Consider the following 25,811-nt stretch of genomic DNA (forward strand, 5'->3'; position numbering starts at 1 on the left):
ATTTTCTGGGAGAGGCCCAAGGTAAGGTGAGCCTGTGAGACACAAGGGATGCCTGCACATGGCTAACAGTGTGTCAGAGACATTCGACACACAGAGCTGACAGGTTTGGGGAAGGTATTTGGAAGCTGACAAAGGGGTTTCTGTTGACCACTTAGGGTGGCCACTAGCAAGTTTGGGGGTAACTTGAACAGGACCTACAGTGTTATCAATATTATTAACAGCATAACTCACTGCTATAACCATAACTGCCATAAATTGTGCTTGTTGTTTGTTGTAGGGTGGTGGAAGGAAGTATTTTATATGGTGGTTGGTGTTTTGTGTTTGCATCACTCTCATTTTGGTGGTGGAGAGTTTGGATTTTGGGGAATGTCTTCTCTGTTTTCTGTAGTGGCCCTGTGCAATATCTGGTGTAACACTGCCCTCTTGTGTTATTAACTGTCATTGCAACAAGTTAAGATTTCTGTTCTTTTCTGAAGCGTGAGATTCTATTGTTTCTGATGTAATGCTGCCCTCTTGTGTCTGTAACTGTCAATGACAGGTCAGTGATTTTTTTTGAAAACTGTCAGCGTTAAAAAGGTGGTGGAAGCTGGGAGTGAGTGCAGAGGGCTCGACCAAGCAAGGAGGAAGCCCTTTCTAGGTGGCTCCAGACTGAGCCCCCGGATTTCTTGAGGGATCAAGGGAAACTTGTACGGTTGGTACGGGAGGACGGGGGAATAGAGCAGGAGGAATATTCTCAGATTCCATAGATAGTTATCTGGGTTTTGATTGGGAGCAACCTCTAATCGAAAGGGAACCTAGAAGGGTTAGACCAATTCCTTGCTTTGCTTGTGGACCAGCAATTTGGACACCAAGGTGGCATCCAGCCTGGGACCTCCTACAGTGAAATTGGTGCAAAAGGAAGTGGCACTGCAGATCTTGGAGGTGGACGCCTACATGCCCCAGGTGTACCCCGGACCCATGGCATCATATTCAGGAATTAATACAGGTTGAGTGTGAGATTGTGAATTTGATCTGTGCAAAGAGTCTTTCAGTTCCCAAGGATTGGCACATTTTCGATGACCACTGGGAGGAAGTGAAAGAATATTGCCAGCAGAGGTTTGGGAGAGGAGATAAGAGAAATAAGGAGATAAATCATGGGGACCCAGCAAAATAAAGAGGTGCCTAGGAAGAGCCCTTTAGGATGTATACTAACCCACAGGAAGGAAGTTGTGGGGACAGGAGAAACGGAGAGCAAAAGGGTTTTCATCAAATACTCGAATCAATGGTGGCCTCTCTAGAAATCAGAAGAAGTGGCCATTAAATGGAACATGGGACTGTAACACCATGTTGAAGTTAATGTTGTTTTTAAGGCGGGAAGGAAAATGGGATGAGGCACCATATGCAGATGTTTTTCATCTCACAGAACCACCCAGAATGGCAAAGGGATTGTGGTATTAACCCTCCACAAGACCCACTGATCCTAGCAATGGAAAGAGCAAACAGAAGGGTCTCACATATATTAAAATGATGCTGCTCAGCCTGTAGTCTTGGTCAGAAGTGCACTAAAAATGACAAGGTATATAAGGAAGAAGACTCTGATCTGGATGATCTCCCCTCCTCAATCACTAGAGTTGGGTGGGAGCCCAGGAAGGGCACCAGATCAAAGTCCAACACCACTGGAAAGTCCAGCATCCTCCCATACAATGGCAAAGCTAGGGAACAACCAGCACCTTTGCAGGCACCTCTTAGACAAGAAGTGGGAGCAGATGGAACAATGATACTACTAAACGTTTCCTTCAATACCAATGATTTGGAAATTTGGAAAAGGAATGTAAAGGATTACAGAAAGGACCCTCTAAGTATAGCTGAACACTCTTGGTTAATAGTGAAATCACATAACCCGGATTGGAATGCTATACAGTTACTGTTCCATGCAATGACAGAACCAGAGAAACAGCTGATCCCAAAGGTACCCTGGGATTTGGCCCAGGAGCACTGTAAGACATGGGAGAAGATGTAAAGGAATTCTTTCCCACCAGGACCCATAGTGGGATGTGAATAGAATGACAGGAAGACAGAAGGTACAAGAATATCAGGAGTGGATTGCAAAGGGAATAGAGAAAGCCATCCCCAAATCTATGAACTGCTCAGCTTTATATGCTATTACACAAGGTCCCTTTGAGTCACCACCTGAGTTCTCAGACAGGCTGAGACACAATGCGTCGTAGCACACCTTTGGACCCAGATCAGATATCGGGATACAGCAGTTAGTGTCATTATTTTTAGGTCAATCCACCGGTGATAGAAGATGTAAACTTCAGAAATTCAGACCCACTGAAGGAAGAAACTTAGAAATATTATTGGATGTAGGCTGGAGGGTGTTTAGCAATCGAGAAGAAGGAAATAAGGAGAAACAAGGAAGGGTGATGGCAGTAGTTACAAAGGAAGATGAAAATTTTCAAAAGGGGCTTCCCCCTCCACACCTAGGAAGACAGGAATGTGCTCTATGTGAGCAATTAGGCCACTGAATAAATGAATCCCCAGAACGCTGAGGAAAGGGAAACAAAAAAGCACGGGTAGTGGCAAATGTAAATGAAGACTGACAGGAACCAGGGGGATCTTCCCTAGCTGATCCCTTGGTTATAATGAAGCTAGGGGAAGGAAAAGATCAAAAGCAAATAAAATTTTTAATTTATACAGGGACAATGTGTTCGATTTTAAACACAGCTTTCACTCAGGAGGAAGAAGATTATATTATGTTTAAGGGAGCCACTGGCCAAGCTGAAAAGGTTTATTTTTGTGGACCACTGAAATATAAATTGGGAAAACTAGTAGGCTTGCATAAATTCTTATACATAATTCTTATACCTTATGTCTAATTCATCACATGCACTCCTTGGAAGAGATTTGCTTGAACAATTGAATGCAACAATCAGATTTGAAAAAGGGGAGGTTACTCTGGAGGTGGATACTCAAGAATATATTCAAATAATGAGGTTCCCATAGAAGGAAAAATGGGGGAATATATCATCAACCAGGTGTACCCTGGTGTGTGGGCCACTGAGAAGCCAGGAAGAGCTAAGAATGCATCACCAGTAGAGGCAAAGCTTAAAGAGGGACAGTGACCAGTAAGGATAAAACAATATCCCTTAAAAAGAGAGGGGAGGGAAGGAATCCAGCTGGTAATAGAAAAATTCTTGCAATGGGGTCTGTTAAGGGAATGTGAATCTGATTTGAACACTCCCATATTACCAGTTCACAAACCTGATGGAACGTACAGAGTAGTCCAGCATTTAAGAGCAGTCAATAGAATAGCAGAGGATTTATGTCCTGTAGTAGCAAACCCATACACTTTGTTAACAGTATTGACACCTTAACTAACCTGGTTTACTGGTTTAGATTTGAAAGATGCTTTCTTTTGCCTCCCTCTCCATGAAGCCAGCCAAAAGATATTTGCCTTGGAATGGAAAAGTGGACAAAGGACCCAGCTCACTTGGACTGTACTGCCTCAAGGATTCAAGAATTTCCCCACCATATTTGGCAACCAACTGGCCAAGGATCTCGAGTCTTGGGAAACCCCACCCGGGAAGGGGAGACTGCTCCAATACAGAGATGACATCCTGATCACCACTGAGACAGAAGACACTTGCATGCCTTGGACAGTGAGTCTCTGAAACTCTTTGGGGCTCCAAGGGCACCGAGTGTCTAAGAAGGAAGCCCAGGTAATGCAGCAGGAAGTCACTTACTTGGGGTATGAAATTAATGTGGGGCAAAGAATTGTGGGGCAAGCCTGAAAAGAGGCTCTATGCCAAATACCAAAACCACAGACTGTGAAAGAATTGAGAACTTTCCTCAGAATGACTGAGTGGTGTCGCCTTTGGATCTATAATTACGAGTTGCTTGTTCAACCCCTGTGTGCACTGATCAACTCTGAACAGAAGCATCTGCAATGGGACAAACAGGCCACACGAGCCTTGGAACAATTGCAAAAGGCCCTGATGTCAGCTCCAGCTCTGGGACTCCCTGAACTGGGGAAGCCTTTCTTTTTGTTTTCTCATGAGAAACAGGGAATTGCCCTGGGAGTATTGGCACAAGATTTAGATATCACAGAGCAGTCACCTACATCTCCAAGCAATTGGATGTGACCACAAAAGGATACCCAGGATGCCTGAATGTGGTAGCAGCAGTAGTGCTAAATATCCAGGAAGCCTGAAAATTCACTTTGGGACAAAAAAATGACTGTGTTGGTGTCCCATACAGTGTCTGCAGTATTAGAAATGAAGGGCAGGTAGTGGCTTTCTGCACAGAGGTTCCTGAAATACCAATCCATACTGGTAGAACAGGATGATGTGGAGATTGTGATCACTAACATTGTCAATCCAGCTTCTTTCCTCAGTGGAAACACAGGAGAACCAGTACACCATGACTGCTTGGAAACCATTGAAGCAACATCCTCAATCTGCTTGGATTTGAAGGATGTTCCTCAGTGGAAGATGCAGAGGACTGGTTCATGGACAGAAGCAGCAATGCCCTGAATGGCAAAAGGCATGCAGGATATGGCATCTCCATCAGCCATGAGGTAACAGAGTCAGAACCATTGCCTGTCAATACCTCTGCACAAAATGTGGAAATCGCCTTGACCCGAGCCTTGGGATTGACCCAATGTGAGGATGTGAACATAGACATGGATCCAAAGAACACTTTTGGGGCTGTGCATGCTTATGGAGCAATGTGAAAGGAAAGGGGGCTACTGAACTCTCAAAAGAAAAACCCTGAACATGCAGAAGAAATTCTGAAATTGCTGGAGGCAGTACAGCTCCCAAAGAAAATAGCAATTATGCATATCAGAGCACATCAAAAGGCATACTTGGAATCAGAAAAAGGAAATGAGCTGGCAGACAGGGAGGTAAAAGAAGAAACAAAAAGAGAGGTACAATTGGAAGGAGCTCTAATCCCAGACAGGAAAATCTCCCTTGAGGGTAAACCAAATCATGACAAAGAGGATCTGAAGCTAATTCCAAATTTGGATGAGACATACAGTAAAGACGGGTGGGCCCCTACCCCAGAAGGAAGGGTAATCATACCTGGCCATCTAATATGGTTTGTAATAAGGGAGGAGCATAGGAAAAGACGCTGGGGACCAGAGGCTGTGTATGAACACTTAAATCACAACATCATGGCTAGAAATTGTTACACTACAGTGAAGCAGGTAACTCAACAATGTGATCTCTGCCTCCAGACTAATCCTAGAAACAAAGCCAGAAATGGGTGAAATTGAGAAGGGAAATGTACCAGACCAATTATGGCAAATAGACTTCACAGAACACCCAAGAAAAGGGGGGTTTTGTTATTTACTGGTATGAACTGATACCTTTTCAGGATGGCCTAAGGCTTTCCCTGCTACAACTGCTAAGGCCAGAAAAGTGGTCAAGGCATTAGTAAAAGAGATAGTATCACGATTTGGGGTTCCAGCTGCCATTTCTTCAGATAGAGGGCTCCATTTTGTTGCAAATGTGGTACATCAGGTTAGTAATACTTTAGGTAGAGATTGGCAGTTACATACTCCATATCATCCCCAGTCAAGTGGACAAGGGCAGAAGATGAATCATTTAATCAAACAGCAAATTGTTAAATTAGGACAGGAGGTCAATCTGCCTTGGCCTCAATCCCTTCCTTTAGCCCTTTTACACAGACAAACCAAACCAAGGGCAAAGGAAAGGCTGAGTCCTTTTGAGATCCTGTATGGGCGACCTTATGCAATACAGAAGGGAACATCAGCACAAATAGGGGAAGAAACTATCACAGAATACATGGTGGCCCTGGGGAAACAACTCAGTAATATCAGGAAACATGTAGAAAGAAGCTGGTGTAGGGGATTGGATGGACCAGTACATAATGTACAACCTGGAGATTGTGTGTATGTGAAGTCTCTCACAGAAAAGACTTTGGAACCACAGTAGGAAGGACCATACCAGGTGCTCCTCACCTCCTTCACTGCCATCAAGATCAGAGAATAAGCAGCATAGAGACATCACACTGGAATTAAAAAGGCTTCACAGTCACCATGGAGAATCAGGCAGGTGCAGCCTGGAAAGCTGTGGCTCTGATGATCACAGCCATGGCTATGGCAGACGTGTGCAAGACCTCCTATATACAATGGGACTGGCATTTATGTGTGTCAGGGGAAAGCTTCTGACTTTGACTCTCCTAAGTCTCTGTGACAGGTGTTACAAATATCAAACACAACTGTCTGGCCAGGGAAAGATGTCTGGGGATGCAAATTTGCATTTGTTCAGGACGGATTCCATCAGGGACTTCTAAAACCCATTCACATTGGTACTGAATGTTGTGACACATGCTTAACTAACTGTTCTGAATTCAGGCTTAAAATAAAGGGATGTGAACCGAAGGCTTTTAGAATTAAACCATGAGGGAACTGTGCCACATCTATCTGAACAGAGAACGTGGGCACAAGAGGTTAAAGGGAAGTGGCAGATGATTAACATAGAGCTATGTGCCACAAGAAAACAACTGAGGTTTGGATGTGAAGGAAATGTCAACCATGACCGAGATATCTGCCTGGATACACAACAAAGCATCTGTCTCTTCAGAATCCATTCAGTCAACCAGACAACCTTGCTGGTATATATAGATCAGGGTTGTGTATGCCTCAGAACAGCATGCCCCACCATAAGAGTGGACGAGCTCATTATAAATGAAACACAATCTGATTTGTGCATTTGTAACTTGGTCAAAATTGAGGGGTGCAATTTCTCCTATTGGGCACCTGTTGTATCACATCAGTATATAAAGGCAAACATGACAACTGTGCAGGATGTAATGTCTGTGCCCAGAAGAATGAATCTCATTCTAGTTATAGAGCTACTAAAACTCAGACCTTCAGGAAATCCTGAAAGAAATGAGAATTATGGGAGAGAAGATCTTGATGACAATACACCATGAGACAGACGATAAGGAGACCATAGAAGGTTGGAGGGAGACACATCTCACCACTGGTGGGATGTATTGTTTGGGTGGTCTCCTACTGTAGCAGGGTTTCTACACTGATTGTGTCGTCTGATAGTAGTTTTGTTAGTTCTGATGAGTTTAAGTTTTGTTCTTGGTTATGATTTTCTGGAATTTGCAACAGTCACAAAGAATGGCTACAATGCCTATCTTGTTATTGAATCAACTAGGTAAAGACAGTCATAGAGAGTATGATAGATACCTTAGAAAGCAAAAGCATTTGCATCATTTAGAAGAAAAGGGGGGAAATAAGATGGGGATCATCTATGGTTTTGAAAATTCAGAATTTTAAAATCACATAACATACTTAAGCAAGTGGATGGGACTTAGAACACATAGCGGAAATGGTATGTAACAAACCATATAGGAACTTAGTTACCAGGAAAAAACCCTTAAGATATATTGCAAAAACTCAGCAAAAAAAGACCTGGCTATTGTACAAACCCAACAAAACAGAAACCTGTGGCTCCAGAAACCAGCCAGGACCAGACGGGTGGTTTTGAGTGGGACAAACTGACCTGAGGGAGAGCCAAACCTCCACTGCACTTGCCCAAAAGCAGAGGTCAGACAGTGATTACTGAGGAAGACATATGGCCTTCATCCCAAAAACCACCAAACACAACCTCCAGGAGGTTTGGCAGCTAATTTTAATACAAAGCAGGAGAAGGTGGAGATGGGTGGGCAGGGAGGTGTGGGCTTGTGGATCAATATGTATTTATGCCTGGAACCTGTCTTGACCAGGTACACGTGGTTTAGAGGAAATATCCCCCCAATGTGTCCCAGCTGGCAATGAAACACTCTCTACAATTGCAGTGTCATATCCTGATTCCTGAAATCGGGAAAGGTCCAGCAGCTGTGTTGGTTCTGCAGAGCAAAAATGGGCCCTGGTTCCATGGGACCCCAGTGTCACAACTGACTCCTTGCTTCCATGTCACCCCCTCAGTGTCAAAATGGCCCCTTCGCTCCCACAGAACACAAAAGTTTTGCATAATTATTGAACAAATCCCGCTTATCACACCTGGGAACATCTGTCTGCATTCAAAAGTGAGATTAAAGGTGAGGGTGGCACCAGCAGCTTCCATCTACAACAAAGACCCAGGGAAAGGACAGGGACAGAGAATTCAGCTGAAAGACTCAGAATTCTGCTTACAGAGATCATTGCTGGTCACACTGTCCCTCGTAGGAAGATGACATCATTCCAGACAGCCTGGACTGAGCATGTGGTTCCTCAGTGGGGTTTGTTGTTTAGGAAACCTGCTCAGGCTTTTCCATTCTTTCCTCACAAATAGGAAAACTTCTCCTGGGTCTGTGTGCAGGCAGAGCCCTGAGGAGAGCAGGTGGGACATGGTGCAATGGGCTGGGACAGCCAGCTGCAGAACTCAGGGGACAAGGTTCTGCTGCAGGGCACAGGGATGTCAGTCCCAGGTGGGCAATGTCAGACATGGGGAGGCTGGGGGTGAGGAGCAGGTTATCCAAACATGGTCAGCGTGCAAGGGGCTCATTCTTCTGCATGCCCAGACCTCCTAAGGAGACATTCAGCATCAAGATCACTTGGGAAATGCTTCAGTCAGCTCTTCTCTGAACCAAAAAAATAAAAAAATATACTCACTTGACTAAATAAAAATATTCATGAGGTGTACTTTGAAATCTTCCTCCTTAAAAGAACTCCAAACTGACTCCAATGAGTAGAACAAGCCCTGGAGTCTTGAAGACAATTGAAGGAAGACAAAGAACTCCTGAGGACTTTCTGTATTTTAATGATCCCCACGGTGGATTTGGGGCTGAGTCCAGGACCCTCAGGCACTGAGAGAAGGTTGAAGAAGCTGCTCAAGGGTCAGAAGTGAAATAGATAAACCTAAAAACCCTTGAGGTATGGCACTATGGTTGGGTGTTAAGTGTCGTGTTGTTGGAGTGTTGTATTGTTACTTACCGTTTGTTTTAAGCTGTTCTTGTTGAATCTGTGCTCTCCAGTTTCAGTCTCCTGTGTTCCCAGTTGTACACCCCACCCCCTGGCAATTCCTGTATCCCCAGTTTCCCCCTTACCTTCCGTCAAGCAAGGCCCCCCCTGCTCCCCACTTGCCCATCATACTCCTGATGCCGCCTAATAAACCAACTGAGCGACTCCCACTATGCTCCGCTCGAATGCGGAAGTTTGATTAACACCAAAAATTCCTAAAAGCAACAAGCGGGCACGAGATCTAAATCTATAAGAGGCACTGTTATGTGTGCAGAACATCAAACTCTACACGTGGACAGTTTCCATCTTCCCACCATCACCTGGAGAGCACCACGAGAGGATGACACCCCTTAGACTACGGGAGCCAAAGGGAGTTCCTGGGAACTCCCATGAGGACGGAATCGTGACTCTGCAGAGTGTGATAATTAATAAAAGATTCGTGTTAATCACAAAAGCATTGGGGTTTGTATAAACCAGAATACTGAGCTCTGAAATGAACCATGGACACTAGATAAAGGAAATTATATGATAAAATCATTCTGTTTAAAATCGCCTTGTTATGTTATATTATGTTGCATTATGTTACATTATAATATGTTACATTATGTTTTTCAAATAAGTTGTATCGGCTGCCAGCTTGCAAAATCAGACTTCCCAAAAAACCCTTCCTGCCTTTGTCTGATCAATACTGCCTATCCCAAAAACCAGACTCCCAGAACTTCTCTGGTGGTTATCTACAAGGACCAGATGGCTATCTGTGACTGATAGGTTTTGTGAATTTGTGTAAGGATGTTTATTCAACCACCACTGCTTATGACAACAAAAATCCAAAAATTGTTGATTACAATGAGAAACCACAGTATAAGAAGAGGCTGCAAACCAAGGTTCGGTGGAGCGTGGAGTGGGCGGTGACCCCTCACGTTCCCCAGCGCGCTGCTCGCTCTTTCTATATCAAATAAAGCAATCTAAATTTTGCTGAATATTGAGACTTTTGTCTCTCATTTATAACAATAATGATCTCCTTGACTCTGCAGGGTCACAGTTGGACTCCTGGGTACATGAGACCCCAAAGTGTCACAATAGATCCTTGTTTCCATAAGGTCTCACTGTGTCATGATATTCTCATCTGTTCAATCAGGCCCCACAGTGTCCCAAAGGTCTGCTCGGCTCTGCAGCTTTAAAACGGCCCTTGGTTCCTTGAGGCCCTGCAGTGCCACACTGGCCCTTTGTCTTACAAGACCCCACAGTTCCACAATGATCCCCTGTTTTCAGGAGGCCCAGAAGTGTCATAATGACCCCTTGGTTCCTTGAGGCCCTGCAATGTCACAACGGACACTTGGTTCCATTGGCCTTCCCTGTGTCACAAGTGTTTCCTGATTCCATGAGCCCTTGCAGTGCCACAATGCTCTCCTTGGTTCCATGAGGCCCTGAAGTGTCACGGTGACCCCTGGGTTCTATGGGGCCCCAGAGTGTCCCAATGGCCCCTTGGTTCCGCAGCATCACAAAGGACACTTGGTGGTACCATGGATTCCATGGCTCCATGAGGCTCCTCAGTGTAGCAATGTTCTCCTTGGTTCTGCAGTATTAAAATGGTGTCCTAGGTTCCTTGACGCCCCTCAGTGTCACAGTGGCCCCTTGATTCCATGTAGCCCCACAGTGTCACAAAGCTCTCCTTGTTTTCCCAGTGTCACAATGCTCTCCTTGGTTCCATATGGCTCCACTGTGCCACAAGGGCCCTTGTTTCCATGGGGCACCCCAGTGTCACAAGAGTCTCCGTGGTTCCACAGTGTGACAATGAATCCTTGGTTCCATGAAGCCCTGCAGTGTCACAATGGATATTTGCAGGGCTGGAACCCCTCTGCTCTGCAGCCAGGCTGAGAGAGCTGGAGCTGTTCAGCCTGGGCATGAGAAGGCTCAGGGAGACATTAGAGCCCATTCCAGCACCTAAAGGGGCTTTGAGAGAGCTGGAGAGGGACTTTGGACAAAGGCCTGGAGTGACAGGACAGGGGGGAATGGCCATGAGGTGAAGCAGGGCAGGTTTAGATGGGAAATTAAGAAAAAGTTTTCCCAGCGAGGGTGGTGAGGCCCTGGCACAGGTTAACCAGAGAGGCTGCAGACTCCCCACCTCTGGAGGTGTTCAAGGCCAGGTTGGATGGAGCAATCTGGTTCAGTGGAAGGTGTCCTTGTCCATGGCAGGAGATTGGAACTGAATAATAATCTTTAAGATTCCAACCCAAGCCATTCTATGATCCTAAATTTGTCTGTCCCTGCCTCCTTTACCAGCAGGTTGACATGTTCCTTTTGCAGCCATTTACTGCAAACAGTGACTGAATTGACTTTGCTCTGGATGTTGCCTGCAGCCTCCATCAGCTCCAGCTGGGCTTTGGCTTTCCTAAACACACGAGCACACGGTCAGGGCAGATTTCTGATTTCCTCCTCTGTAACTTGTCCTCACTTCCACCTCCTGGTCGTTGTGTTGTGGCTCATGCCTGTCATTTGTCCCTGAGGCAGCACAGCCCCCCTGGCCAGCACAGGCCCCACATCCCCTCATCAGACACGGCACAGCACAGGGAGTGTTTTGGGTGGGCAAATGTTCCCCACCAGAGTGTCCACTCCACACCTCAGTGTCCAGTCCCAGCAGCCACATCCCGTGCCAGGGATCACAGAGAGCCCTGCTCTGGGCTCTGCCAAGGGCTGGGTGAGGAGGGAGCCCGGGCAGGGCTGATGCTGCCCCTAGAGCAGTGCTGAAATGGGCAGGAGGAAGGAGATAAGCACAGAACAAATAGACCAAGAAACTGGGGGGAGTGCCCAGGTCTGGAAGTGGCTGATGGAAGAGGCTGGAGGGATGCTCAAAGCCCTGGGGCACCTTCTCACACTGGCCATGCCACCAAGGCCACAGACCAAGCTCCTCAGTGCTGCCCCTGCCTGTCTGAGATCCCTGCCAGGGGACTGGCACAGCAGCACACACCTGCTGGAACGTGTCCTGGCCCTGCAGAGTCACACAGCTCAGCTGACACCAGTGGGTTTTATCTCCTGGGCACTTCCCAGTCTAGCCCAGCTTCTGCCCAGCTCTGCCCACCTCCCCTGCCCTCACCCCAGGCCAGCCCAGCCCAGCCCATTCTGGGTGAGCCCCATGGCAGTGCCCGCTCTGGGGTGCTCCAGCACTGGGGGCACTCACCCCCCAGCCTTGGCCCCCTTGAAGGGCTCGGCAGCTGCTGAGGGGCAGAGAGGGAGCTCAGCCTCCACAGCAGCCCCAGGGCTGGAGCTCCCCATGGCAGGGGAAATGGAGCTCAGGGACAGTGCAGAACTGCTGGTCCTGGCTCCAGGAGATGCCCAGCATAGGCTGCCTCTGCCTGCTCAGTGCCAGCCCTTCTCTCTCCCCAGGCCAGCAGAGCAGCCCTGGGCAGGGGACAGAGGGGCCTGGCCAGAGCTGGTGCCTGCAGCAGCAGCTTCCTCTGCATTCCTCCCTGCAGGCACAGAAACGCTCCCTTGCTCCTCTCCCTGCACATCCCTTTCCCCAGCTGAGCGTGTCCTGCCTGGCCGGGCTGGCTTGTCCTGCTGGCCCAGCCCCTGCTCCCCACAGGGCCCTGAGCTGGCCCTGCTGCTCGGGACACACCAGGTCTGCTGCTGTCCATGGCCGGGGCTGCAGGGAAGCAGCAGCTCCAGGGGGAAGGTTGCAGAAAGGCTCTGGGCAGGGAGGCTGAAAGGGGCACCCCAGGGTCTGCAAGGTCTCTGTGTGGGAGCTGAGCCTGTGACCCCTTGAGCCCTCCCAAGAGCTGGGGCTGCACCTGCAGCTCCAGAGGAGATGTGACAGATGGGAGCAGAGATAAATGATTCCTGCTGGATTCTTTAGTGTGTTTGCTTCTACAGGTGACCTAGATCCATAGATACAGGAGGGAGGTGTTCTGTATCAGATAACACTGCTAGAGTGATAAGAATAATAATTTTTAGATGAAAATAATATTTAATTCATAATACATAATGAGAAGTAAAAGACATATGATCAGAAGAGCATCTGAGTTTTTCAGAGGATGAGAGACTCATTGAGTTCCAGTAGTCAAAGCTGTTCAAATACTTTCCTCAGGGCTTTTTGAGATGAGAGGTGACCACCAGGAGCCAAACCCTTCCAGAGCTCTCTGTCCTGTCCTGGCAGCCTTAGTCTGGGAAAACCGTTGCATATAGGGAATTTTTCAGGGGGAGTATGAATTCTGACTGTGGGTACCTGGAAACACGGACAGTTCTTTTCCCGTAGGAGGGAAAGCACAGGGCCCCTGTGCTCCAGGGGATGATGAGAGGCAGCCCTATGACATTCCAAGATTAGCCAGACGGGTGAGGTGGCCCCCAGGAAGTGAAGCCAGCCAGACCTGTTCCATCTCCCCTTGGTTCCACAAGGCCCCAGAGTGTCACAATGATCTCCTTGCTTCTGCAGTGTCACAGTGGCCCCTTGCTGCCATGAGGCCCTGCAGGGTCACAATGGCCCTTTGGTTCCCCGCAGTGTCACAATGGACTCCATGATTCCATGGGGCCTTGCAATGCCACAATGGTCTCCATGGATCCACGATGCCCTGCAGGATCACAATGGCCCTTGGGCTGCACCAGGCCCTGTAATGCAGCAATGGCCTCTTGGTTCCACAAAGCCCTGCTGCTTCACACCGGCCCCTTGGCACCATGGGGCCCAGCAGGGCCACAGTGATGTCCTTGGTTCCACAGGGTCCACACAATTTCACAATGGCCCCTTAAGTTCAGAAGGCCCCACAGTCTCACCATGGTCTCCACAGGAAGGAAATCACAGAGCCCAGTGTTTCAGGGGCTGATGGACTGCAGCCACCAGAGGCCAAGGTCAGACAAACATCTCTGTCCTGGAAGGTTTATCTGGGAGCAACTCTCGGATAGTTGAAATTTTGAATGTTGAATCCCAATTTCCACCATTTTTCCCTGGAAGAGAAGGCAAGTTCTTTTCCATAGTTAGGAAAGCACACAGCCCCAGTGTTTGGAAGGCAGGTGAGAGCCGGCCCTCAAAAGGCCAAGGCTAGCCAGGCTTGTCTGTAATGGCAGCTTTTGTGTAGGAGTAATCCTTGGATCTAGGACTTTTGGAGGTGGAATCCCAATTTCGGCCATGGGCACCTGGGACGAAGGATGGTTCTTTTCCATACAAAGGAAGACACGGAGCCCCAGTGTTTCAGGGCAGAATAGAGGTGACCAGCAGAGACCAAGGCCAGCCAGAGCTGTCTGTCCTGACAGCTTTTGTCGGGGATAAAACCTTACGGATAGGAATTTTGGAGGAAAATTACCAATTTTTTGGCCATGGGTGCCTCTGGAGGAGGGATGATTCTGTTCCATATGAAGGAATGCACTGAGACCCAGGGTTTGAAGGCAGATGATAGCCAGCTCTCAGGAATACAGGTGCAGCAAAACTTGTTGGAAATGGCAGCTTTTTTCCAGTAGCAGTCCCTGGATATTGGAAATTTTGGAGGAGGAATCCCATTTTGGCCATGGATGCTTGAATGAGAAGGACGGTTCTTTTCCATTGGAAGGAAAGCCCAGAGCCTCAGTGTTTCAGGGACACACTAGAAGAGACTCTTGAAAGGCCAAAGGCAGTTGGACCAGTCAGGCCAAGCCAACCAGACCTGTTACCTGTTCTCTTGGATCCATGGGGCCCCGCAGTGTCACAGTGGTTGTGTCATATTGGATCCTTGGTGCCATGAGGCCCAGATGTGTCACACTGGCCTCTTGTTTCCAAGGGGTTCCACAGTGTCACAATGGTCTCTTGTTTCCATGAGGCCTTGCAATGTCACAGGGATCTCCTTGGTGCTGCAGTATTCCAAAGGTCCCTTGGTTCCATGGAGACTCACAATGGCAGAAGGGTCTCCTTGGTTCCACAAGGTCCTGCAGAGCCCCTTGATTCAACGAGGCCTCAAAGTGTCATAAGGTTTCCATGAGGCTCTGCAATGTCACATTTAACCTTTGTTTCTATGGGATGCTGCATTATTCCATGAATCCTTAGTTCCATGGGACCCCATAGTGTCCTTGGTTCCATGGAGCCACAAAGTGTCACAACAGTCTCCATGATTCCATGAGTCCCTGCAGTGCCACAATGGTCCTTTGGTTCCATGATGCCTCAAAGTGTCATCATGGTCTCCAGGGTTCCATGAAGCCCTGCTGTGTCACAACGCCCTCCTTGGTTCCATGATGCCCGGTACTGTAACAAAGTTCTCCTTGATTCCACGGTGTCAGAATGGCCCCTTTGTCCCATGGAGCCCCACACTGTCACTGTGGTCCCCTTGATTCCATGAGGCCCTGCCGTGCTACAATGGCCCCAATGGCTACAATGGTCTCCAGTGAGACTCTCTACAACCACCTGAACAGAGGCTGTAGTCAGGTGGGGGTCGGTCTCTTCTCCCAGGCAGCCACTGACAGAATGAGAGGACACAGTCTGAAGATGAGCCAGGGGTAGGATATGTTTGACATCAGGAAAAAATTCTTCACTGAAAGAGTGATTGGGCACTTAAATCTTATGCCCAGGGAGGTGGTGGAGTCACCATCCCTGGAGGCATTTAAAAAAAGACTGGACGTGGCACTCAGAGCCATGGTTTAGTTGATGAGGTGATGTTAAGTCATAGGTTGGACTTGATGATTTCAAAGATCTTTTCCTACCTCATTCAATCTGTGATTCTGTTTCATAATAGTCTCCATTGTTCCATGAGGCCCTGCAGTATCACAAGGGATCTTTGGTTTCATGAGACCCACAGTGTAACAATGGCCCTGTAGTTCCATGTGGCCCCTCTGCCACAATGGATTTTAGTTCCATGAGTTCCCACAGTACAAAAAATTCCCTTTGTACCTTCAGATTCCATAGTGTCACAGTTGACACTTTGGTACTGTGAGGTCCTGCTGTCACCAAATCTCCAAAACATCAAAATAAGACTCCTTAACACTAATTTGGTGCAGGGCATGGACACCGTAGGACAGCCTGGGCTGCAGAGGCTACAGGGATGGGCAGCAGCTGAAAGGCCCTGACAGAGCCAACTCCTGCAGCACTTGGGCCATGCAGGCTGGCCCTGGGCCTGAGGCCAGCAGGGGACTAGTGAGCCTTGCTGTGCTGGGGCCTCATTGCCTCCTTGTCCCTGCTCAGCAGCCTGGCAGGGGCCGCCCCATGGTGCTGCCCTTGGCATTGCACATGGCCAGAGCCCAGTGGCCCGGGAAGAGCCCTGAGCAATGAGGGAGGGACAGGATCTGCCTTGCCAGGGGCTGGGGATCAGCACATGGCCCTTTGCATTCCTGAAACACATCCAGGTTTGCTCAGCATCAGAGACACCTTTCCCTTCTTTGTCCCCACCTGTCATCAGTGCCTCCAGTGTTCTGCTCTAACTGGAACCTGGGTGTTGGAATTCCAACTGCAAGGAATTCTCAGAACACTGGGTCTGTAAGGCAAAGCTTAGAATTAAGCATAGTTGTGTGACAAACGTGTTTCGTGATAATTAAATTGTAACTATATTAACAAAAATGTATTTAGAAGACAATTGTTAACAGAGTGAGGGGGGAGATGGGTGAGACAGGGCACAGGACATCTTCCAGATGTTGGGAGTCAAAGAAGGAGGTTGGAAGAAAGTCAAACAAGAATAGTTGAAGGACGTAGGTCTGACAAGCAGCATCTAGAAATAGAAACTTTTGACCTTGAAATGGGCCAAAATGGGATGATTCCAAGCATGGGACTCAATTAAAGTCTTCTTATGGAAAACATCTGCTCAGTCACAGAGTGCACCTGGGCTACCTGCAGGTCACACCTCGGTCACTGAAGAAGACGATGAGCCTTCATCGGAAATAAGACCCTCAAAAGGATGAGAGACCCCCTAACCCATTAGTAGAGCATGCACCATACACACAGTGACGTAGATTTTAGGAATAGAAACTAGGAGGAGTTTTGTAGAAACTCCTGTAGCCTACAGTATATAAGTGGGATTGTTAGCCTGGATGCTTTGGTACGTGAGGAATGGGAGCCACTCCCCGTATCCCCGGTCGGAGGGGGGCCCCTCCCCGGTCGGTTTTGCTTATGCTTTATACGAACCTCAATTATACTAAATTACTTACTGCCAAAATTTTGTATATTCTTAAATATATGCACTTTGATTGTTTCATCTCCAATACTTTGTCATCTCCAATACTTTGAAGTTATTAATTTTGTTACTATTAAAAATCTACTATTAAATTTAATCTTGTTGCTTGATAAATTGGAAAAATAGAACATCATTCATAACAGTTGAGTTGAGATTGGTTTAGCTTTAGAATTTAAGATATAGAAATAAAAAAGTTAGTTACAATGGTAACAAGTTTTAGAGTGCAGCAATGTACGTTTCTATGTTATGATATAATTGGCTACGAAAGTTCACACTGTAGTATGACTCAATAGGACAAAATATTTGAGTATTGAATTAGAAGCATAAATATCTCTGTTGACAGTGTTTTATTGGATAATAAATCCTGAAAAGCCATTGTAAACATAAGTGTTTTGACTTCTAAGTCATGCTGTGAACATCTGTAAGACCACCTCAACTTTTCTGCCTGTATAGAAAATTAAAAAAACAAGCTACACTTTCCAAAGCAACTCAGAAGTCCCATCTCTCTGCTTCATTCAGAAAAAGAAAAAATCCCCACGAGAATTGTAACATAAAAACAGTAAGCCCACACTTAAAAAATACATCATAAAAAAAATAAACATACACTTTAAAAATATAATGTAAAAAGAATAAACCTGCACCTGGGGACATTATCTCAGTAATGTCCCTCAGTGGGACCCATTAGAACTTCAGGAAACTTTGAACTTTGAATCTGACTTTGAATTCTTGAGAGGTTTCTTTTCCTCCTTAACCCTATTTTTTCCTATCTGAAATCATTGTCATCAATTTTCTGCTCTAATTCAACCCTTGGGAAACCTTCTTCTTCATGTTTATCAGTGAGACTCACTAAAAGTAAGAGAAACTTTGGAGTTTGAATCTGACTTGGAATTCTTGAGAGGTTTCTTCAACTCCCTCTCAGGGACTGATGTTCAGGGACTCAGCCCCAACCCCCAGAGGGTCATTAAAGTCCTTGTGCTGTGTCTGTGCTGCTGAGCTGGGCCGGGCTCCTGGCAAAGGCAGCACTGCAGAGAGAGAGCCAATATTTCCAAAATATTATTTGGAGCTCCTTGGCAGCACCAAATGCACCACGGGGCTCATTGGGATCAAGCAAGTCCTGACAAACCATGGCTCTGCCTTGATTTCCCTCTGGTCTGGTGCAGTTCATTAGGAAGGTTTTCAACTCCAGATATGGAGAAATATTTCAAAGAGCTTCTTAGAAATATCCATTCCTATTTTCAAGGGTGTATTTTATTACTGTTCTCTTTAGAACAGAGGTGATTGCAGCATTCTGTGATTGATATTGATCCAAGCTCTCTCCTCAGGAGGTCTGGCAAAGAGGGGTTTTCTTCGTTTTCTTTTCTTTTCTTTTCTTTTCTTTTCTTTTCTTTTCTTTTCTTTTCTTTTCTTTTCTTTTCTTTTCTTTTCTTTTCTTTTCTTTTCTTTTCTTTTCTTTTCTTTTCGAAGCAATCTAAAACTCCTAATGTTCTCCACTGCAAACAGACACACTCCTCAGGTGTGTGCCAGCCCAAGGTAACACCAAAACCACTGCAGAGCTGCCCTGGGCCAGCTGTGAGGGTGGATCATCATCCCAACCTGCCCTGGGCCACTGCCAGGGGCTGTGGCCATGGACACTGCACTGACCCCACTGCTGGGTTTGGGTGCCACGGGAACCGGGAGAAGTTCAAGTTTCCTTGGGAGCACTGGGGAACACTGGGAATGCTGTGGGAGACAATGGGACACACTCAGAGTGATACTGGGGAGGACTGGGACATACTGGGGAACACTGGGAATGCTGAGAGGTAATCTGGGTGGACTGGGATGGAATGTGGGGATACACAGAGACACACTGGGACATACTGGGGAACACTGGAACAACATGGGAAGATGGGAAGTGAAGAGGGGGAATCTGGATGGACTGGGATGGACTGTGGGGTGCACTTAAAGATACAGGGACATCCTGGTATTGACAGAGCTTGATTGGAGCCGGGACTACAACGCCTCTCATGCCCCACACCCCACAGAACCCCGGTGTCCATCCCCCACATGTCCCTCAAGTGTCCCCCAGACCCTCCAGGATTCCGAATTGCCTCCTCAGCACCCATTTGGGACCCCATAAAAGTGTCCCCAGTTCCCCTCAATGCTCCCAATCCCACAGATTCCCGTTACAGTCACTTCTGGGAATTCATCTCCTGTCATCCCCCACGGCCTCAGAGTCCCTCATAACACAGTTCCGTACCTAAAACTCCTGCTCGTCCCTGTGCCCTAAAGAGCCCAGTTAGAGCTCCCCAAGCTCCCCCCAAGTGCTCCTGAACCATTCACATTCCCTCCTGAGCACCTCAAGTCGCAGCTCGGATGCAAAAGTGTCCCCCAGGTGCCCTCCCGGACCCCCAAACGCCTCAGCTGAGCCACTTCCGGGACTACAGCTCCCATCATGCTCCGTGGTTCCCATAGAGAGCTATTGCAGCCATGACTTCATCTCCCGTCATGCACCACGCACAACAGAGAGAAATTGTAGCTGCACCTACAACTCCCATGATGCTCCACAGCACCATTGAACCATACTATACCTGTGCCTACAACTCCCATCACCCCCTGCGCCCTGGAGAGCCCCGTTAGAGCCCCCCAAGTGCCCGCCCGGACCCCGAATGGCCCCAGATTCTCCTCCCTGACCCTCAAGAGCCACCCTGCACCCTCAAGAGCTCCCCCGGACCCCGAAGTTTCTGTCAGAATCCTTAAGTGACCACCTGGCTCCCTGAAGTGTCCTCCAGACCCTCAAGTTCTCTCTAAATTCCGTCCCCAGACCCAAAATTTCCTGAAATGTAGCCCAGAAATATCTTCATGGATCCCAAAGAGGCCCCGTTTTATTCTGTCTGTGAAAATGATTAAAAAGATGAGAAAGAGATTAAAATAAGACTAATTATCATAAACAGGGAGCAATCAATGGCCAATAGTGGTCAATTAATTCATGAAGTGAATTGTGTTACTTAGAACCAATGACCATTAATTTTTCTGCTTGCTTGCTAAAAATGTATCGATCTTTTCATATAAAGATAAAAATCAGGTATAAAAAAAGAATAATAGTATTATTAAAATAAAAGCATAATTATATTTTTATTACTTAAGTAAATCACAATAGTAATAATAAATTTATAGGGGGGTTTTATATTTTAGGATGTCAATCCCAGATAGGCAATGTCAGACATGGTGAGGTTGGGGGTGAGGAGCAGGTTGTCTAAATAGCATTGGCCAGCAAGGGGCTCATTCTTCTGCATGGCCAGACCTCCTAAGGAGACATTCAGCATCAAGATCACTTAAGGAATGCTCCAGTCGACCCTTCTCTCAAGTGAAAAATAAAAATAATATGCCCTTGATTAAAACCTAAATTCCTTCTCTTCCCACTCGCAAGGAAAGCTCTGTCTCCTGCTGTTCACAAACAGAGAAGGGCTGGTGGGAGATGTGATGCTAAGAGGCTGTTTGGGGTACAGTGACCATGAAATAATGTAGTTTTTAATATTCTGTGAACGAAGGTGGAGAATCAACAAAACTTTTACACTGGACCTACAGAGAGCAGACTTTGGCCTATTCAGAATGCAGATTTGGGGATAAATGAACTAAGTTTTTTTGCAGAAAACATCTCTTAAAGGATTCCAGGAAGAATGGAGGCACTTCAAGAAAAGAATCTTGAAGGAGCAGAGGCAGCCTGTCTTTCACTTTCCTCAGAGAGGAAAGAGAGCTAGCAAGGAAAATAACTGGCCTGGCTAGGCAAGGAGCTTTTACCAGGAACTCAGGGAGAAAATGAGGTGCATTACCTTTGGACAGAGGGGCAGGCAACTCAGGAAACGTTTAAAGAAGTTGTTAGGTCATGCAGAAAGAAAATCAGACATGAAAGCTGAAATTAGGAGTTAACTTGGCTGCTTCTGTGAAGGATAACAAAAATGATTTTATAAACTCATTAATGGCAAAAGGAGGGACAAGGAAAATCTCCATTCCTTATGGGGGGAGATATGGTTACCAAAGATGAGGAAAAGGCTGAAGTATTCAACCTTAGTTGCCTCAGTTTTCAACAATAAGACAGGATGTCCTCAGGACAAGTGTTCTCCTGAGCTGGTGGATGGGGACAGGGAGCAGAACAGACCCCCTGTAATCCAGGAGGAAGCAGCTGGGGACCTGCTGAGCCACTCAGATGCTCACTGGTGTCTCTGGGAACAGATGGGATCCATCCTAGGGGGATGAGGGAGCTGCTGGATGAGCTCCCCAAGCTGCTCTCCATCATTTCTCATCAGTGCTGGCTCAGCAGGGAGGTGCCAGAGGACTGGAGGTGCCAATGTGAGCCCATCCCCAAGAAGGGCTGGAAGGAGGATGTGGGGAACTGCAGGCCTGTCAGCCTGACCTGGGTGCCTGGTGAGGTGATGGAACAGATCACCTTGAGTGCCATCACAGGGCACCTACAGGATGGCTGAGGGATCAGAGGCAGCCAGCGTGGATTTCAATATCTGCATTGATGATCTGGATGAGGGCATTGAGTGCAGCATCAGCAAATGTGCAGATGGCACCAAGCTGGGTGTGAGTGTGGATGTGCTGGAGGGTAGGAGGGCTCTGCAGAGGGACCTGGACAGGCTGGATCCAGGGCCCAAATCCAACAAGGTGAGGTTTAACAAGATCAAGTGTTGGGTCCTGCACTTTGGCCACAACAACCCCAGCAGTGCTATAGGCTGGGGACAGAGTGGCTGGAAAATAGCCAGGCAGAAAGGGACCTGGGAATATGGAAGGGGGCTTACAGCTGGTCTGTAAGCCAGAGAGAGTTAATAGCTAATGTTTACTTCTGAAAGGAATTTTAAGAAAACCTGTAGTATGGAGACTGAGAAGAGAGGAAGGGGAGGGATATAAGCAAGAAGAAACCTGCATCTGAAAAAGTATTATTAGAAAAGTTTTCTGAAAAAACAGAGGCGGAAATGGTTTTACACCAATGAAGGTTATGTTGATTTATTGTAACCAATGAATAAAATGTAAAGTTTTTAGAGGGTACAACAGCTAGCTGTTGTAATTAACAGATATTTGCCTTCTGAAATGTAGTGAGTCCTTTTGTATGTCGTGTCCGCTCCAAGAGTGACATGGGGGCACTGATGGACAGCAGGCTGCACATGAGCCAGCAGTGTGCCCAGGTGGCCAAGAAGGCCAATGACTCCTGGCCTGGATCAGGAATGGTGTGGCCAGCAGGAGCAGGGCAGTGATTCTTCCCCTGTGCTCAGCACTGGTTGCACAGCACCTCGAGTGCTGTGTCCAGTTCTGGGTCCCCAATTTAGGAAGGACATGGAGGGGCTGGAGCATGTCCAGAGAAGGGCAAGAAGGCTGGTGAGGGGTCTGGAACACAAGTCCTGTGAGGAGTGGCTGAGGGAGCTGGGGATGTTTATCCTGAAGAAGAGGAGGCTCAGGGGAGACCTCATCACTCTACAACTCCCTGAATGGTGGTTGTAGTCAGGTTGGGGTTGGTCTCCTTCTCAAGGCAGCAACCGGCAGAATGAGAGGACACAGTCTTAAACTGCATCAGGGGAAATATAGGTTGGATATTAGGAAAAAGCTTTTTACAGAAAGGTTGATAAAGTACTGGAATGATCTACCTGGGGAGTTGGTGGAGACACCATCCCTGGATGTGTTTAAAAAAGCCTGGATATGGCACTCAGTGCCATGGTCTAGTTGAGGTGTTAGGGCATGAGATGGACTAGATGATCTTGAAGGTCTCTTCAGACCTAGGGATTCTGTGATTCTGTGAATCCTCTGAGTCTTTCAGCTGAATTCTCCGTCCTTGTCCTTTCCCTGTATCTCTGTTGCAAATGGAAGCTGCTGGTGCCATTCTCACCTTCAATCCCTCTTTTGAATGCAGACAGATGTTCCCAGGTGTGTTAAGCTGGTGTTGCTCAGCATTTATGCAAAGCTCTTGTATCCTAATGGAACCAAGGAGACCCTTGTGACACTGTGGAACCTCATGGAACCAAAAAGCCTTTGAGACATTGGAGCAGGAAGGTACCAAGGAGACCATTGAGATCCTGTGGATCCAAGGAGACCGTGATGACACTGTGGAAACTGATTGAACCATGGGCATTGTGACACAGCAGGGCCTCATGAAACCAAGGAGTGAATTGTGACTCTACCAAACCTCATGGAACCAAGGGGCCTTTGTGACACTGAAGAACTTCACAGAACCAAGAGTCTGTTGTGACACGGGGTGCTCATGAAATCATGGCGAGCATTTTGAAACATCAAGACCTGCTAGAACCAAAGGGTCTTGTGGAGCCAAGGGGACCACAGTGACACCGTGGGGCTCCATGGAACCAAGGGGCCATGGTGACACTGTGGAGCCTCAGTGACAAAAGTTTTATTGTGACACTGCAGGACTGTATGGACTCATGGAGATCATTGTGACACTACACGGTGTCATGGAAACAAGGGGCCTCTGTGACACTGTGGGGCCTCGTGGGACAAAGAGGTAGTTGTGGTACCATAGACATTTGGGCAACTGTGTCACCATGGAACTGAGGAGACCATGGTGACACTACAAGACCCCATGGAGCTCAGGATTCATGTAACAGTGCAGGACACATGGAACCGAGGGGACCTTGTGACACTGTGGGGCCTCATGGAATTCTAGAGACCTTTGTGACACTGCAGGGCTTCATGGAATGAAGGGGCTGTTGTGACACTGTGTGCCCTCATGGAACTAAGGACAGAATTGGGACAGTAAGGAACATAATGGAGTTGCTGCAAATGATACAAATTTAAATTTTTTAATGGAACTTCAGTCAGGATTTTGTTCGCATTTCCCTAGGAGGAGGGGAATTGAAGATTCTCTTCAAAAGATTCGGTTCACCAAGGTTGGGTGAGGCCTGATGAGTTTAACATCTACAGATTGGGAGTAGCTGAAGATACAGAGGAGGTAAATGAACATTAATGAACATCACCCCCAGTGTGGTTGGAGACACCTGGTCTGGGAAAAGATTGGTAAGAGAATCAAATGAGGGCCTAATTCACTCCAAGGGCAAAGGGATCAATAAGCAACAGGAGATTGAATACTAAGAATTGTGTAAATTAAGATCAATGAATATGAATTTCTTTGGGTTTTGTCTGTATAAATATGTGAAAACCCTAGTAAAGAACCATGTATGACGGAGTGATTTTCACTGCCCAAGCCAGGCATGTGTGGATGGAATGATTTCTATTGCACATGCTGGGCACAAAAACATCCTGGCCAGAAGAAAGTAATGCCTAAATTCCGTAACACTGAGAAGATGTTGTTGAGGAGTTCCTGTTTTCCATGCAGTTTCAGTGTCAGTCCCACTGAGGTCCATCATCAACACAGGCTCCTCCTGGAGTCTTGGAGGAGAAAATTGGAGGCCATGATTGCACAAAGCTCTCAGAGACTCCAAGGCAAAAGGAAAAGCCAAAGTCCTCTGAAAAACCTGCAGTCCCTGGGAGCATGAAGGAGCCCCCAGGGCCATTCCTGACCAAGGCTCCCCAGGGACTCGTCCCAGCACATCCCTGAGGCCACTGGGATGTGGGGGGATGCTGAGGGCAGGACAAGGGGTGACAGCGGCCAGCCTTGCTGGGGCTGTGCCAGGAGGCCCCAGTGGCTCAGGACAAGGTGTTGCCTCCCAGCCCTTGGTGGCCAGACCCTGCTGTGCCCCAGGGCACAAAGACTTGGCTTCTCCTGGGCACTTCCAGCCCTGCCAGAGCCCTTGGCCATGTCCAGCACAGCTTGTCCTGCGCTGTCCCACAGCTGCTTCTGTGTCCCTGCAGGCTGCACACTCCCATCTCGCTGCCCCTGCCTCTGCCCTGTCATTGCCAGCCCTGCCCTGATCTCTGCCCACCCTCACCCTCTGTGCCTTGGGACACACACATGCACTGAGCTCATCCTCCTCCTCCTGGCTGCTTCTCCTGCCACAGCACTGCCCTGGGAGGGTTCATTCCTCACTGGAGCTGCTGTGTTTGTATTGGTGCATTTTATAGCTCTGCTGCTGCCTCTCTGCCAATTCTGCCTTCAAAGATCTCTCCAAGGAAAAGATTCACTGAATGGTGGAATAACAGAGGTGGGAAGAGCCCCCTGATCCCCCTTGGTGTGGGTGTGGCTGGGATGGAGTTCCCTTTGCCCAGAGCAGCTCCTGTCCTGCTGTGCTTGGCTCTCGTGGCTGGAGTGGGTTTGGTCCCAGCCCGAGGCTTTGGCTGCTCCTGATCAGGGCTGGCCCCACATGAGGCATCTCTGTAAACCCCAACCAATGTCCTGGGGGTGGGCAAATGTTCCTGGGGACATAGGGATGGGACAGCTGGGCTGGACTGACACACGGGATCTTCCATTCCATGGGATGTCCTGATCAACAGGGAATTGAGGGGGACAAGAGGGTCTCTGGATTTTCTGTATTAATACATTTGTCTTCCAAAGCAAACACTACGTGTGCTGAATTCTTGTGCTGAATTCTTGTGCTGAATTCTTGTATCCCCTTGATCTTCCTTGCTTCTGCATTTGACCTTTGTTTTTTAGTCCTCCTAACATTAATCTATTTTTAAGGTGACCCACAATTTTTTCACCATATTTTCTCCTGTGACAGAGACACTTGGCTGTCACTTGATCCCCAAAGGGATTTAACCACAGTCACCTTGCCCAACTCTGCTCTTATGGGCACACCCAGCAATGTCAGGGCTCTGTCAGGTGCCCAGCCCTGAGCTGGGCTCATGCCCTGCTCACA

The 25,811-nt window shown here is 47.6% G+C and overlaps 1 protein-coding gene across 1 annotated transcript in view; it reads right to left on the minus strand.

The window, feature by feature from the left end:
• Nucleotides 1–9,247: 9,247 nt before the first annotated feature.
• Nucleotides 9,248–25,811, minus strand: part of LOC148218278 (olfactory receptor 14I1-like) — a 73,292-nt gene continuing 56,728 nt past the window's right edge. The window contains exon 2 of the mRNA XM_088157861.1: nucleotides 9,248–9,282. Coding sequence (XP_088013987.1) covers nucleotides 9,248–9,282 — 35 coding nt within the window. The remainder of the gene's footprint in view (nucleotides 9,283–25,811) is intronic.

Source organism: Sturnus vulgaris, unplaced genomic scaffold, assembly GCF_052056855.1.
Source record: "Sturnus vulgaris isolate bStuVul1 unplaced genomic scaffold, bStuVul1.hap1 Scaffold_192, whole genome shotgun sequence".
In the NCBI taxonomy this organism is placed as follows: Eukaryota; Metazoa; Chordata; class Aves; order Passeriformes; family Sturnidae; genus Sturnus; species Sturnus vulgaris.